This window comes from Vespa crabro, chromosome 6 (assembly GCF_910589235.1).
Source record: "Vespa crabro chromosome 6, iyVesCrab1.2, whole genome shotgun sequence".
In the NCBI taxonomy this organism is placed as follows: Eukaryota; Metazoa; Arthropoda; class Insecta; order Hymenoptera; family Vespidae; genus Vespa; species Vespa crabro.
Window position 1 is genome coordinate 10,697,773 of NC_060960.1, and position 16,102 is coordinate 10,713,874.

The 16,102-nt window shown below is 35.9% G+C and overlaps 1 protein-coding gene across 5 annotated transcripts in view; it reads left to right on the forward strand.

Moving 5' to 3' along the window:
- LOC124425111 (carbonic anhydrase-related protein 10) overlaps window positions 1–15,728 on the forward strand; it is a 188,888-nt gene extending 173,160 nt beyond the window's left edge. For 3 of the 5 annotated variants that reach the window (XM_046964988.1, XM_046964989.1, XM_046964990.1), the window contains 3 exons: window positions 12,864–13,018; window positions 13,523–13,648; window positions 15,228–15,728. In XM_046964988.1, the coding sequence (XP_046820944.1) occupies window positions 12,864–13,018; window positions 13,523–13,648; window positions 15,228–15,473 (527 nt within the window). In that variant the 3' untranslated portion in view covers window positions 15,474–15,728. Of the gene's footprint in view, window positions 1–12,863; window positions 13,019–13,522; window positions 13,649–15,072; window positions 15,122–15,209 lie in introns of all 5 variants that reach the window. The other 2 variants (XM_046964991.1, XM_046964993.1) reach the window with 2 other exon arrangements.
- Window positions 15,729–16,102: the final 374 nt, after the last annotated feature.

Genomic DNA, 16,102 nt, shown 5'->3' on the forward strand with positions numbered 1-16,102 from the left:
TAAATCCCAGGGCAAGATGGTGGAATATGTATGGGTGCATTGTAATCAATACCATGTTGACACCTAGACCGGGCCACATAACTCATAAGACAATGGAAAACAGTTGGGTGAAAGGGGTAGGATGAAGGAGGTAGGTAGTGGGATGGAGGTGAGGGGGTTGGTTGAGAGTGAGGGTGGTAGGCGGACGGGAGGACCTGGGGAAACGGCAGGAATCTAAGTATTCTATTGTAGTACGTATATCGCCTCGACTGGCAACTAGATATGCACTGAAATTATAGCTCTAAGCATAGCGAAAAGTACGAATGTTTGCATAAGGGAACAGAGAGGGGGAGATAGAGAGAGAGAGAGAGAAAGAAGGTATCTATCGATGAATTTCACGAAGACTTATCTCCAAAACGATTGAAAAATCTTTTCTCATAACAAGTAGATAGTCTACTGTGTATATATCCGCGTGCACACAATAGTCTCTCTCTCTCTGTATGTGTGTGAACTAAATTCGTGAATAAAAAAAAAATAAGAAAACTAGTTAAATGTCTTCTTTGCATATATAAACGAACTTTTGTTTACTAGATATCCTTCGTCAAGATTTGAATCCATTTGAGACTTTAAATGTTCTCTGCTAATATTTATCAGAGAAAAGAGAGAGAGAGAGAGAGAGAGAGAGAGAGAGAATTTCATCGCCCGAAACGAGAAGGACGAATTACGTCTAGTCGACTAACTTAACATTAATCCGTGTTAGTTTAAGAACATCTTTTTTACCTATTCTCGTATTATATATAACTAAGTAAGTACTTAGTTGCCTATTGAATAAATTTCGTTGGTCGAGTGAATTCCGACGAATCTTGACGATTGTAGACGAGGGAAAGGGAATTGGTGGCAACGATTGGGCGGGTTATTACTGAAACGGACAAACGCGATATTAGAATTTATTCGGAGTATATTCGAACGGGATGCTCGCATTATCTCGGTATAGTATCGTTGGATTCATTGACTCCAAATGAGTCCCCAATGAATTTACGAGCTCGGCTTCGGTTTTCGCACGAACGATCGCACGGGATTTTGGTGGATACGCGCGCGTTCCTGTACGATGCAAAATCTGTTCGTTCTTTTATTTTCAACGTGCACACGCTCTGGAAGGTTTATCCGTACTCGTTCGAAAGTCACAATAAAATGGGAATGTATGTTCTGTATATGTGTATGTGTGCATATATATATATTATATATTATATATATATATATATATATATATATATATATATATATATATATAAAGAGAGAGAAAGATATGAACATAGGAATATGTATACGAATATCCCTATTATTTTGAGCGTACGCTATCGTCAAATCTTTTTGTTTATCCACTTAACGCGTTTTAACGAGCGACGATTCGTCCTCGTCGTCGTTGTCGTCGTCGTCGTCGTCGTCGTCGTCGTCGTCGTCATCGTTGTCGTCTATTTCCCTATTTTTCGTAATCCAACATATTATACACATACAGATACATACATATTTTTGTAAAATCATATTCTCACAAAGAAACGTGTCGCATAGAAGAGATCTACTACGAGAAATCTCTTTTCTCTTCTGAGGTTGGCCTTTAACATGGGAAAAGGATGTTACAAATTATTTAGAATTCCAACGAAAAGCCTATATTTGTAATTAATTATTACGATGCGGAATCTCCTCGTGGATGGGGCGGGTGGTTGCTTACTACGTAAAGAACAGAGGAGCTGTCAAGTACAGTTGAATGCAACGAGCACGCTTTCGAGCATTATGATTGTGCTAGCAAGCACTGACGGGGAGGAGATGCCTGAAATTCCGTGGTAGACAGATCGGGAGCAGTTTCTGCCCGGTAGGTTGGCACTAACACACGAATAGGCCAATTTCATACTCACGCGTCTCTATTTCGCATGTACGAGAATATCTATCTATAGATATGTATGTATGTATGTATGTATGTACCTACGTATGTATTAATATCTACAAATGTCAACGAACTTTTTTCTTCATTTTTTTATTTTTTATTTCTTTTTTTTTTTGGTTCGATACGCCTTGTACGAATTAACACATTTTTTTTCTCTTCTCTTGTTTTTTTTTTCATCTAGACACGCTAACAAAAATTTGATTCTCTCTCTCTCTCTCTCTCTCTCGCTCTCGCTCTCGCTCTCTATCTCTAATAACTTAATTAATCATTTATATTTGTTCCTTTCTCTTATCTTATGATAAAATGTTATAGGTATATACTTTATCATATGTACACACGTTGGTTATTCATTCTTATTTTCCTATCTTTGTCCATGTCATTACGTTTAATATCACAATTTTTTCGATTAACAATATTAAAGTAAGAAAAAATCGATTTGAACGATCTATGAAACATTGAAAGGATATTTCTTAATTTTATTCTTACCCTCCTTTACCCAAATTTCTAAAGCAATCCATTTGCGTTCCCCTTTTTCATCCATCAAAACCTTTTCGTTCGGAAAAAAGAAATATTATGGATACGGATCCTGGAAACACGCTCATGCTTATTTTTTAGGACAGAGCGGGTATGTGCGCGTGCGCGTGCGCGCGCGTTTAAAGGAGACAGAAAGGAAAAAAAAGGAAAAAAGAAGAAAAAAAAAAAACAAGCCACAATTTTATCAAAGCAGACAGGTACAATAAGTTTTTGTCCGTAGCAACGTAGTGAAATTTTCCACGAAGGTACGTAAGGGTTTCGTAAGGGATTCTCCTTTAGCACAAGTACCTACCAACCTACCTACCTACCTACCTAGCTACCTACCTACCTACCTACCTACCTACCTACCTACCTACCTACCTACCTACCCAATCTACTACTCGAAGGAGTGTCGGCAAGCCGCATATCAAGGCTGCAGGCGCGGCCTATAATTTCTCTCAAGTAGGCGCCCCGTGTTGCTGCTTTATATACAACACACTTGAAACGCGGCAAAATACGCGCAAGTACGGCCCTAAATGGTTTTTACCATTTTTTTTCTCTTCCTCTCTTTTTCCTTTCTTTTTCTTTTCTTTTCTTTTTCTTTTTCTTTTTTTTTTTTCTTTTTACCGAGTTATTTGTTCCATGTGAAAAAAGGAAGGAAGGATTAAAAAAAAAAAGGAAACAAACAAAAAAAAAAATAAGAAATATTTAATGTTTAATTATTTACGGGATTGCAAATTTTCATTTGTACGAATATGTGGTGTATTCTTTTTTTCTCTTTTCAAGGAAAAAAAAGAAGAAGAAAGAAATCAATTTATATATATATATATATACATATAAACAATAAAACTTATCATTAAAAAATGCATCGAACTTATATATATTTTTTTTCTTATAAATAAAAATTCAATCCTCGAGAAAAAAGAGAAAAAGAATTTCATATATTATATTTTCTTTTTTCTATTTTTCTATGGGTAGAAAAGAAATAAAACCGTACCTATGTCAAATATTTATCGTTATTAAAAATATAAAAAGATTATTGGATCTAAAATTGTTTCATAAACTACTCTCTCTCTCTCTCTCTCTCTCTCTCTCTCTCTTCCTCTCTTGTTATTGTAAGAAAAATTTCTACGCCCTAGAGTAATCTGTTTGGCTTTTAAATATTTATTTATTACTATTTTGTTTTTTTTTTTGTTTTTTTTTTTTAAGAATATGATAAAAATGAACAAAAAGGACAAAAAGAAAAAACGAAATAAATAAATAAAAGTTTTGTTAATAAATAAAAAAAATAAAAGATCAAAGAGAAAGAGAGAGAGAGAGAGAGAGAGAGAAGAGGATCCCTCATTGAAAGTTAAACAATTGAAACGATCGAACGATCGATTTTAGGAGAAGACATTTACTCGTTGAACACCCGTTAGACGATGAACACGGTACAGGACGATCTAAGCGAATGCCTACGTACCAACGAAATGTAGATAATAGATGAAATATTCGCATGGTATGCGTGGTATTAAACCGACACCCCAGAAATTGTATTTTATAGCTACTACCCCCAACCATGGTACCCACACTCCAGAAACCCCCATCGTTTCCGTTTTCCCAGACCCGACTTCCCTTCACCTCTACCTTCACATCCTTCTCTTTCTCCTCTTCCTTCTCCTCTTCATCTTCTTCGCCAACGAAACCGTCAGCTAAACGCCGAAATTCGAACAAATATTATTTGCAAGTTTCTCATGCAAAACATTTGCGGTTTATACCCACGGTATAAACCATTTCTATTTTAGTTCCTTTGTTAATAAACACAATTTCGTAACTCAACCGTATGTAAAAAAAAAAAAAAAAAAAAGGGGGAAAAAAAAAAGAACAGAAAAAAGACAAATAAAGGTGAAACAATGTTATTCTTCGAGAGATAGAAAACGTAACGTAACATATATTATATAATCCGATGATAATATGTAAATTCTAAACATATTCATAAATGCTCGAGAGACTCATTTATTCCATCTAAAATCAATATCATCCTATATATATATATATATATATATGTATGTGTGTGTAATTCTCTTGCCGCACGATAACATCAAACCAAAATAACTAGAGCGAATGAAAATTGTTGAAAGAATTTAACACGGATCGCGAGACACTCGAATCTTTTACTACCGGCACGTTCCTGAACAAAATGCTATATATGTACGTTTCGTATTTTAAACGAAAGAGAGCAAGCAGTTTTGCCGATTCGATAGAAAGATATCGCGTCGAGCCCTCTCTCTGTCTGTCTCTCTCTCTCTCTCTCTTTGCTTCCTTTCTTCTTTCTTTTTTGTTGTTTTTTTACATCTTTGTTTTCCAAGCCACTCTCTTTCTCTCTCTCTCTCTCTCTCTCTCTCTCTCACTTTTCTTTTTTCTCGGTCGGCGATCTCTCCGCTTGCTTCGAAAATATTTTCCGTAGCCGCGGGAGAATTGGACGGAGTAGATTTATCACGGTGACAAGCCATCCTCGTGGATACCAAAATCGATACTCTCTCTCTCTCTCTCTCTCTCTCTCTCTTTTTTGCTTCCTCTCCCTCCCCCCCACCGCTCCTTCCCATAAGACCCCCTCACTCCCATTTTCGTTTGCGAAACAAAGTGCATCAGGGAAAAAAAAAAGAAAAAATAAAATAAAAGGGGACGCTACCACCGTGACGCGATAATTGATTGGTCAACGAGACCCTCTGGAAACTTTCTATCTTGGATTAGTTTTAACTATATATCTATAAATTCGATAATTACACTTGGATCGCTATACCCTTTCATTTTCATGATTGAGCTTTATCCTTTCTTTCATTTCTTTTTCTCTTTTCTTTTTTCGTTTTCTCTTTCTTTTATCAATTTTTTTCTTTTTTCCTTTTTCGACGGACCGATCTTTTCATTTTTTATTAATTAATTAATCATTTAATTAATTAATTAATTTCACATCTATTCGGTGTATGTACCAAATAAATAATATTATTTTTCAATTTAAGTTTCCAGTGAACACATCATATACAATAATATATGTTTATGTATAAAATAAACAGATAGAGAGAGAGAGAGAGAGAGAGAGAGAGAGAGAGAGAGAGAAAATAATACGATCAAATCAAAATAGATTTTCAAAGCAATGCAAATGAGTATTAAACGATACTACTTTTTTCTAGCTGACATGAAAGTAGTCGTAAATACGTATACACGCATGCAGGTATATTTTCTCTCTCTCTCGCTCTCTCTCTCTCTCTCTCTCTCTCTCTCTCTCTCTCTCTCTCTTTTGAAGATAAAATTAAAGGTAAGAATTTCGAGTGGCAAGTATTCCGTTCCATTAATTATACATTCATTACTTTATAATGAAAGCGGTGGTTGAGCTCTTTTGCAGCTTTGGCTTGGAAATACATACATACATACATACATACATACATACATACGTGCAGAGACATACGTGCAGACATACGTGCATACGTGCATACGTGCATAGTACGTTGGACAAAATATAATGGTAGGAGAAATTTGTGAATCCCATCGCGTTAGGAATATTACAACGTAGCTGGCCAAGCGTATAGCTCTGGTGAATTCGAAGCAAAGGAAGCGTTTGATGTGTCTCCTATTTGTACGGAGACACATACATTTTGCTTGGCAAAAGGGACAATATTCGAGTGTTACGATGTATGTTTCGTATTTAACATTAAATCTACGTGTACACGATACTTACTTACTTACGTACGTAAGTACGTGCCTATATGTAATCACATATGTATGTATATCTCTCAGCGCATTACGTATAACTTAGGAAAATGACGTTTCATTTTATTCGACCTTTCGTTCTCTTTTACGTGAAAATCGTCAATCTATTTGGCTTTGTAATATCGTTTAAAATAACGTTTAAAATATCGTTTCAATGTTTTGTCGTTTGTCGAGCTTTGACGATTATAAACAATCAATCAAAAAAAAAAAAAAAAGAAAAAAAAACAGGAAAAAAGAAAAGAAGAAAACAATATTCCCTCTACAATTCAATATATATCGAAGATTAAATCGTTCTTCCTTTTTCAGAATAAATTCTTTGAATTATCAAAACTACCCCTATACTACTATAAAAGAATTCGTAAATTTTTGTTGTTGATACTCGCGTAATAAATTTTCAAAAGAGATTCTCGATATCCCCAAAAGTAATAATAATAATAATAATAATAACAAGAACAATAAGTACAACATCAATAACGTAGAAAGGGAGAGAAGAGATAAAAGAAAAATAATAAGAAAATATCGTCTGTCGCATTTTAGTTTTAACACGAGAAAGGGATTCTCATTTCTAACAATAAGATGAAACTCGAAAGTGGCGTCTGTTTCTTCCAATGTGGAATCTAAGGTAGAATCGATGCGAGAGGAAGAAGCACAAGATGGAACTCGCACAATTTGACATTGTTTTCTTGAGCAGGGTTTGTCGACGCGCAAGTCATGCCGTACCGTATCGTGCCGTGCAGTGCCGTGCACAGTATACCACTCTGCCGTGCCATAGCTGTCTCGCTTTTCGTCTTTTCGCTTTCCCAAATGTTACTCGAACAATTTTCCTTTAGTCCGACCCTCCCCGCCACCCACCACCACCTCCGCCATCACCACTCCGCCCCAGGACGACTTCCCCAATCCCCTCCAACCGTTCTTTTCTCTTGGTATCTTTTCTTCCTTTGATTTCCATAGGTTTTCAACCAGACTATGTTATATTTCACCTAGGCATAAATCGCGGAAAAGCGGGTAATTTTATAAATTTCCAAAGAAAAAAAGGAAAGAAAAAATAAATAAATAAATAAATAAAACTGAAAAAGAAATAAAAAGAGAAAAGATCGACGAATGTTTCTAATTAACCAATTCGAATTAGATAAAAGAGGAAAGGAAGGAAGAAAGAATGAAAGAAAAAATGAAAGAAAGAAAGGAAGAAAGATTTAGAAAGTTTTTCTATCGCTACTTGTCCCATCATAATTATTACTCCGTATATCTCTATCTTTGTCTTTATCTATCTATCTATATATTTTTGTCTCTCTCTTTCTCTCTCTCTCTCTTTGTCATTTGTTTCTTGTGTGCGTCTATGTCACGGCCATTCGAGCTAACAATTTTTCTAAGAGCCACTACTTCGCACATTGTGTACCATACGAGATATTCGACTTTCTCACGAATGGAAGACAACACGTGCGCTTTAATACGTGTTCTCGTCACGGAAGAAGCACACTTCAGAAACGGAAATATTACTGACGTTGTCGAGACAATCGGATAATAGATAGATAAGTAAGAGGTAGGGAGGGGGGAGGGGATGGTGAAGACAAAAAATGAAAAGAATAGAATGGAATAGAAAAGAATAGAAAAGAAATGAAAAAAATTAAAAAAAGGAAAAAAGAAGAAGAGAAAATAAAAAAGAAGGGACGTTCTCATTTTTCTCGTGTTTCATTCAAAGAAAAAAAAAAAAAAAAAAAAAAAAAAAACAAATACCAACCTTGACTCTATTCGGCCAATCGAATTTAAACGATCGAACGAATACAAACCGAATAAAAAAAATTTTTAATATATAAATATTTATAATAATGACGGGGAGAGATATTTAGATATACAAGATGACATCGAAATTAAAAGGAAAGTAATCTCTTTAAAAAAAAAAAAAAGAAAAAAAGAAGAAAAATTCTAAATTTAATTTCGCTCCTAACAAAAAAAAAAAAAAAAAAGAAAAAAAGAAGAAAGAAACAAACAAAGAGAAAAGATAAAAGAAAGAGAAAAGAAAGAAAATAAAGGAAAAAAAAAAAAACGAAAAAAAAATCCAAACTACTCTCGCCTCTAGAAACAACGGCAATGAAAAAAAAAAAGAAAAAAAAAAAAAAAAAAGAAGAAAAAGAATATAAGCGAAGCACAACTTTTCCTAAAGTTACGAATTTTTCTCGACCACGGGCAAACCATAAATCCTTTCGCTTGCTGTGCATTAGCATAAAAATATTTGAGCCTTCGCTCAGGCGCACACGCATACAAACGTGAAAGAAAAGATTATAACGCGTAATATATGTGTAATCTAGAGGCAACGCGTATATGATACAATTAGAAAGAGGAGAAGCAGCAGCAGTAGCAGCAAGAGGAGGAGGAAGAGGAGGAGAGAGAGATAAAGAAAACGAGAGACGAAGAGACAGAGAGAGAGAGAGAGAGAGAGAGAGAGAGAAAGATCGCGACGTACATAGCTCTATTGTAAATCCTAACCTCTCGGCAAGAGTGGAAAGAGTTAATGTATTTCATTAATCACGAGGGAATCTCGTCATCCCTTTTCTTCTTCTTCTTCTTCTTCTTCATCCTCATCTTCATCCTCCACCGCGAACAGCACTTTTCCAACGTTCGAGTCCTCCTCCTTCTCCTCCTCCTCCTCCTTCTCCTCTTTCTTCTCCCCCTTTACTCTCCTCGCTCGCTTGATATTTTTCCATTCTTGCTCGCTCGTTATTATTTGTCATCCCCCGGTAGACTTCCTTTCTTTTCCTCCCTTCGAAAGCCGCCATCCGTCTAACCTTTTCTCGGCCGCGAAGGAAATCAGGACGCACGATAAATAAAAATAAAAATCCACGGAGTACGGTTTATATACGAATCTGTTCTCTTTATACATACATAGCCACCTGTATGTATTTATACATATATATATATATATATGTACACATATATAGAGGGTGTCGCAAACGGAGAAAACACGCTGTGGTTGGTAAAATAAAATAAAATGGAAAAAAACGAAGAAAGGGAGAGAGAGAGAGAGAGAAAGAGAGAGAAATAAAAAAAGAAAAGAGAAAAAGAAAGAGAGTGAGAGAGAGAGAGAGAAAGAGAAGAAAATAGAATGTACAACTCCTACGGCGGTGTGTATAACCGACTAGTATATCGTAGTAAACGTGGTAACAACAGAGATAGACAGACAAACAGAGCAAGAAAGAGAGAGAGAGAAAGAGAGAGAGAGAGAGAGAGAGAGAGAGAGAGAGAGAAAAGTAAAGAAAAAAAAAAGAAAAAAAAAGGGGAAAGAGAGGAAGAGGTGTTGGCAGGAAGAGGGATTCGCTTAGAAAAGCTTGACAGCTCCTACTTTACGCCCTCTAAGCTCACTGAATGGCGACCTAAGAATCTTCCTTCGCGAAGCCGGCCGAAGGTGAAGAGTGTCGAAAGAAGCAAAGGCAGAAGCAGAAGAGGAAGAGGAGGAGGAGGAGGAGGAGAAGGAGAAAAAGCAGAATGACGAGGAGAAAGAGAAGGAAAATAGTGTGACTAGAGAGAAAGAGAGAGAGAGAGAGAGAGAGAGAGAGAAAGAGCGCAAAAACTACCTTCAAGCTTCTAACCTCCTCGTTCTTTACTCCCTCCACCGTCCCTCTCCAGCCACCTCTATGTCGAGGTACCATTTACGAGTGCCATAAGGCCGGCAGTCCGTCCTTAATGTCACCAACTCAATACAAGAAATAGATGCTTGTCTGTGTATACAGTAATGGTGATACCTAAGTCGAATGACATTGCTTACCTACGTTAGCTTCTGATGATACTTTGCTTTTGAGATACGCGTAAAGAAATAAGGGATGACTGGTGGTTACGTTTTTCTTTTTTTCTTATTTGCGAATATACTACGAATAAAAAGGGAAGAGAGGTGAGAGACGGAGAGAGAGAGAGAGAGAGAGAGAGAGAGAGAGGAAGTAAAGAGGAGTAGGAGGAGTTGAACGCAATGGTCTATAGACGAGTATATATGTAGGTATGTATGTATTTATGTAAATGCGTGTATGTAAATATAACATCGATGGCATGCCGCTTCAACCGTATCGGTAGACCAGCCTATCATCGGCGATTTCGATTGGTATGAATATCTTTCCACTATACTATAGTATAGTATTATATATGACATATATTCGGATATTTCTAGCAAATGGATGAACCATCCATGAATGAAAGGGGGAGGAAAGACGCGAGACGCTTTCACAGACGGGAGTTTTCATCGTCGACAAAATTCGACGGTAGTTCTTCTCTTTGATTTCTATCCTCTCTCTCTGTCTCTCTCTCTCTCTCTCTCTCACTCTCTTACTCTCTTTCTCTCTTTCTATCTATCTATCTATCCGTCTATACATCTCTCGATCTTATCGATCTTATCGAATACAACCTCTTTCACTATGAATTCAAAGTTTCATGAATTTCTCGTCCGGCCAGGTGTATGCGAACGACACGATACCATAGAGCCAAGTTCGAAGGAAATAGCGAAGTTTACTTAGACGGCTATCAAATTCTTCTTTGCTATGGCAACTCGTTTCTTACAGAGCGAGAGAGAGAGAGAGAGAGAGAGAGAGAGAGAGAGAGAGAGAGAGAGATAGCGACGTTCTATGAGCCATGAAAAATTTTTCTCACAAACTGATAACACTCGTTTCGACTACGACCTTCGATCTTAAATACCGTAAAAAATATCGTAGAATATAGATATGAGAGATAGTATATAGAGACAATAAAAAAAAAAAAAAAAAAAAAAAAGAAAAAAGATACAAAAGGAAAATAATATAAATTTCGTGATATTATTTCCAAGCATGGGATATATCTATTTTGTCAATAGAGAAATTTCTAAATCGAAATTTCCTTTAGAAATAAACATCTTCGAGAGAAAGGATGGCATACAAAATGACCCTATTGCCAGTTCGATACGTTTGACAAGTGACGCCTATCAGCATCCACAGCAACGGCTGTTGGAGAACGATCGAGAGCTAGCTAGACGTATCCATTCGAAGATATATATATATGTATGTATGAAGATATATATATATATATATATATATATATATATATCACATAACAATATCTACCCACATATGAGACGATCGATGCAGCACTTTGTAACAGAGGATATTCCTAAACAACTTTATTTTCGATTGCGAATAAAAATCTTGATTTTTTTAAATAAGTCACAATCGATAAACTCGATAAACTAACTAATTTCCGATCCAAACGATTCTTGAATCGAATCGATGTTTTATGAAAAAAATTTCTAACCTTGGATGAAAAAACTCCGATAAAAGTTTCCCTACGATATATCATTTGTTGTATTTGAAACTTTCTAAAGTCACCTCACTTTCTTCGAAACATATACGACAGAATTTCAATGGAACACCCTGTATGTATATACATACATACATGCATACATACATGTATATATATATATATATATCTATAGGGAACTCTTAGTATACGTAGGAACTTGGTATATTTGTACAGCGGCAATCATTGCAGTGCACAGTGCAAGCACACCTTCTTTTGCTCCCTTTCTTTCCGTCTACAGAATTCATCGGCGTTTTTCTTACTTTTCGTTTCTACGACTTGGGCGTTGAAAGTTCAAAAGCACCTTTCTACGACGAATTTCGTGTACAAGTAATTTCCAGTCGTGTCCTTCGTGAACCTTCGTCATACCAACCAATATACGTACGTATATACGTATGTACGTACATATGTACGTATGTATGTGTGTATGTGTGTAGGTGTCTTCCACATTGGAAAACGTTAGAAATTGAGAGAAAATTTCTTGAAGGAGAAATTTTCTCTATTCCGTACGAAAGAGATCTCTATCGGGGTATACAATTATATTTGACGATAAATCGAGAAAAAAAGAAAAAAGGAAAAAATTAAAGAAGAAAAACAAAAACATTAATAAAAAAAAAAGAAAAAAAAAAGAAAAAAGAAAAGAAATCATCGCAATCGATAAATATAATCTTATGAGAATTTGTTGGAACTATAACGAAGACGTTTGAGAATACGATATAATAAATACCGCAAAGGGAAAACCTTGAAGGAAACTTAAATTCATAAGACAAACCATTCCCGTGGTTATTCTCACGAGCTGAAGATGAAGTCGTTTAAAGGAAACGAACCGTAAGGAGAAGAAGGGTCCCACAACCCTGACTAGATCCCTCCTTCTTCGCGTATTATCTCTTTTTCCTGCTCCTCTTTTCTCCTCGTCCTCCTTTCTCATCCTTCTCCTTCTCCTCCTCCTCCACCTCCTCCTCCTCCTCCTCCTCGTCTTACCTTCTCCCTTCAATTTTTATAGCTCCCGACAATGTCGAGAGAAAAGCGTGGAAAAATTCTTGAGAGAAAAAAAAATCGATTAGTCATCGAGCTACGTGATCGGCAAAAGAATTTGTCACGTGCTAACGATTACGAGTCCTGATTGTGTCTGATCCTTAAAACTTTTCCTTAGAAAAATAAAACTGAACCTATGGATTTTGAGAAACAAAGAAAAATAGAAAAATTGATTAGAATTGTAAGTTTTTGAACGATTAAAAAAAGAAAATATGACTTTTTTTTTTTCATAGAATTGAAATTATTGTTAATATTCGTTGATATTGAATTATTGTTAATATTAATTTGTTAATATTAAATTATTGTTTAATATTAACATAATGATAATTTGTTTGCTTAGGCGATACGGCACAGGTGAGTTATCTATCCTTGAGAAGTTTACTTCCGGATACGAATGGTTACATGACTTACGAAGGGAGTACAACGCATCCAGGATGTTGGGAAACTGCAGTTTGGCTAATACTTAACAAACCTATTTACATTACTGCACAAGAGGTACGTAAATAGTTAACCCTTATCTGAAAGCATATCTTATTCCGACATGGACTTCTCAATGGTCCATTAGCTTTTTAGTCGTTCCATTAGTCGTTCTTCATCAATGTAACATCAATATGTAATTGTCTGCAACGGATAACTGTAACATAAAACATTCATTCATATATATATATATATATATATATATATATATATATATCCAGTTGAAAATAGGACAGTGTCGGATTAAAATTGCAGAGAATGGTCAATGTGAATAGAAAAGAATTTTCATTATTGAGTTCGTTGGCTAATCGGATGAGTGCTCGAAAAAAGATTAAAAAACAAAAAAATATGTTTGTGTGTATGTATATGTATATGTATACATATATATATATGTATATATATATATATATATAAATATGTATATCGATATGCTATAAATCTCACGTTTAACAATAAACACCAGGGAGTTGGGAAGTTTTAGTCGAATTACTAGCGACAAGGTACACTTTGCTTTGTTTGCAGTTGTATGCCCTGAGGAAACTCATGCAGGGTCCCGCCAGCGCCCCGAAGGCACCCCTCGGTAATAATTCCAGACCCTTGCAAGACCTTCATCATAGGACTATACGAACGAACATCAATTTCCGCAAGGTATCTATCTATCTAATATAATTTTCTAATATCTATCTTATATACTTATATTTTTTTTACTTAAATATTTCGCTTGATATCAGGAGAAATACGATGAGTGATTAAATAATAAAAAGAGATCCGAACGTTGGATAATTCAAGATATTTTGAATGGGGGTTGGGGAAGGGGGAGAGATGACTAGAGGGGAAAATTTCTCTCATTTTCGGCAACGGAGAAATAGAATCAGAGAATAGATTCGTTCGAAGCTTTTTTGTTAAATTTCTTCAAAGAACCACTGGAAGGCAATGGAAGTGATTGGTGTCCTATCAGCGAGGTCGCTTGGAAAACGAGAAAGAGAGAGAGAGAGAGAGAGAGAGAGAGAGAGAGAGAGAGAGAGAGAAATGGAGGGAGGGAGGGAAGGAGAGAGAGAGAGAGAGAAAGAGAGAGAATGAAAGCCACTCCCTTTCGTAGCCAGCTCCCCACACAACATTCAGCAAAATCATACGAGCGAATCTGATCTGACTCATCACTTACCTACCCTAAATTCTTTCTACTCGACCGTTACCAAAAGCTCCCCGAGTCTCTCGGCCAAAAATGAAATCTTTTTCGGTGCGATGGCAATGGTACGGAAGGAACACGAAAGGAAAAAAAGAAAGAAGAAGAAAAAAGAAAGAGAGAAAAAAAATGAGAGAAAAGAAGATGTCCTCGCTGAAAAGATTTTAAAGAATTATCTCACGTATCGGACCAATTTCCATTTTTTTTTATTTTTTTCTATTTTTTTTTTTTTTTTTTTGCATTTAGTCGAATATCCATTCCGCACTATATATCGATTTCAAGAGAAAATTCTGATAAGCACCACGTGAATTAGATATTATGTTGCTATCGTGGATTTTCTTGGAAAGTGATTTTGTAAAGGAAAAAGAAACTAATATATATACATATATATATATACATTATATTATATTTACTACTCGAGAGAGAGAAAGAGAGAGAAGACAATATGTGGAAATGATCGATGATTATTTATAGGTTCACTTTGTGTTCCTCTATATGAAAATAATTGTGTAATAATTATTATATTATCATAATTATACTTCTCTACGGTTAATATAAATTCAGTTAAAATTTCTCTAAATTTCATCATATTAACGAACAAATAAATATTCAAAGTATAATATAATAAAAAAGAAAAGAAAAAAGAAAAAGGTGTATATATATATATATATATATATATATATATATATATATATATATGTACATATAAAATTTAGGAATGTGATCGCACGTGAAATAATCGCGATTTGGTGGAAAAGATAAAGAAAAAGAAAAAACAAACAACAAAAGAGCAAAAAAGGAAAAAGCATAAAAAGAAAAGAAAAGAAGAATATTTACTTTTCATTCTTTCGCCACATTTTTTCCCCATTGTTTGTTTTCTCTTTTCCAGCGACCAGACGCAAAATGTCCGACGATGGCCCAGGACATGCATTATAGAGGTAACACAAGCCGATCATCCAAACTTTCTCGAAGCCGGGAACGTTCATTACATCATCGAGGAATATTCTCGATGAGGAATTTAAAAAGATGATTTTTTCTTTCCAGCCAACGCTTGGCGAGACGACAGATCCTTGTCTCACAACGTCGTTTGAGTTGTTCGCACAATCACGCGCTTTCAACGGGACACCTTTTCTTTTCCAAGAAGGTGGCGTAGGTGGAGACGAAGGCGGAGACGAAAACAGTGGAGGTGGTGGAGGAGGAGGAGGAGGAGCAGGAGGAGGAGCAGGAGGAACAGGAGGAGGAGAAATAGGAGGAGGAGGAAGTGGAGGAGAAGGAGGAAAAGGAGAATAAGGAAAAGGAGGAGGAGAAGGAGGAGAAGATGGAGAAGGAGAAACGAAAAGGAACGAACACGGACGAGACTCGAAGTTTAATCGCGAGAAAATAAAGACCGGGACTGACTGACTGCACTTGGAATCGGTCGACGACTCTCGCTCGTCTTCTTCGTCGTCGTCGTCGTCGTTGTCGGACTAGAAAAAAAACTATGTACTTGTGTTTTAAGAGTGTTAGAGATGTGTGCGAGTAAGAATCCAAACGCGTCGCGCGACATGAACGATGAAAGAGAGAGAGAGAGAGAGAGAGAGAGAGAGAGAAAGAGAGAGAAGGATAAGAAAAGAAAAAGAAGGAGAAAAGATATTCCTTTGTTCTTTCTTTCTTTTTTTCTTTTTTTCTTTCGTTCGTTCGTTCTTTTCTCTCTCTCTCTCTCTCTCTCTCTCTCTCTCTCTCTTTCTTTCTTTTTTTCTTTCTTCCTTCCTCTTTCTTCCTTCCTTTCGACGGGATGTGTTCCTTATGAATAAAAAATTTTAAAATAACAACAAAATCTTTTTCGAACGAATACCAATCTGTTTCGAATCACACGACCGGACAAACAATTTCCACTAATCTTAACATACTTAGGATTAAACGACAAATCCGTGGAAAAT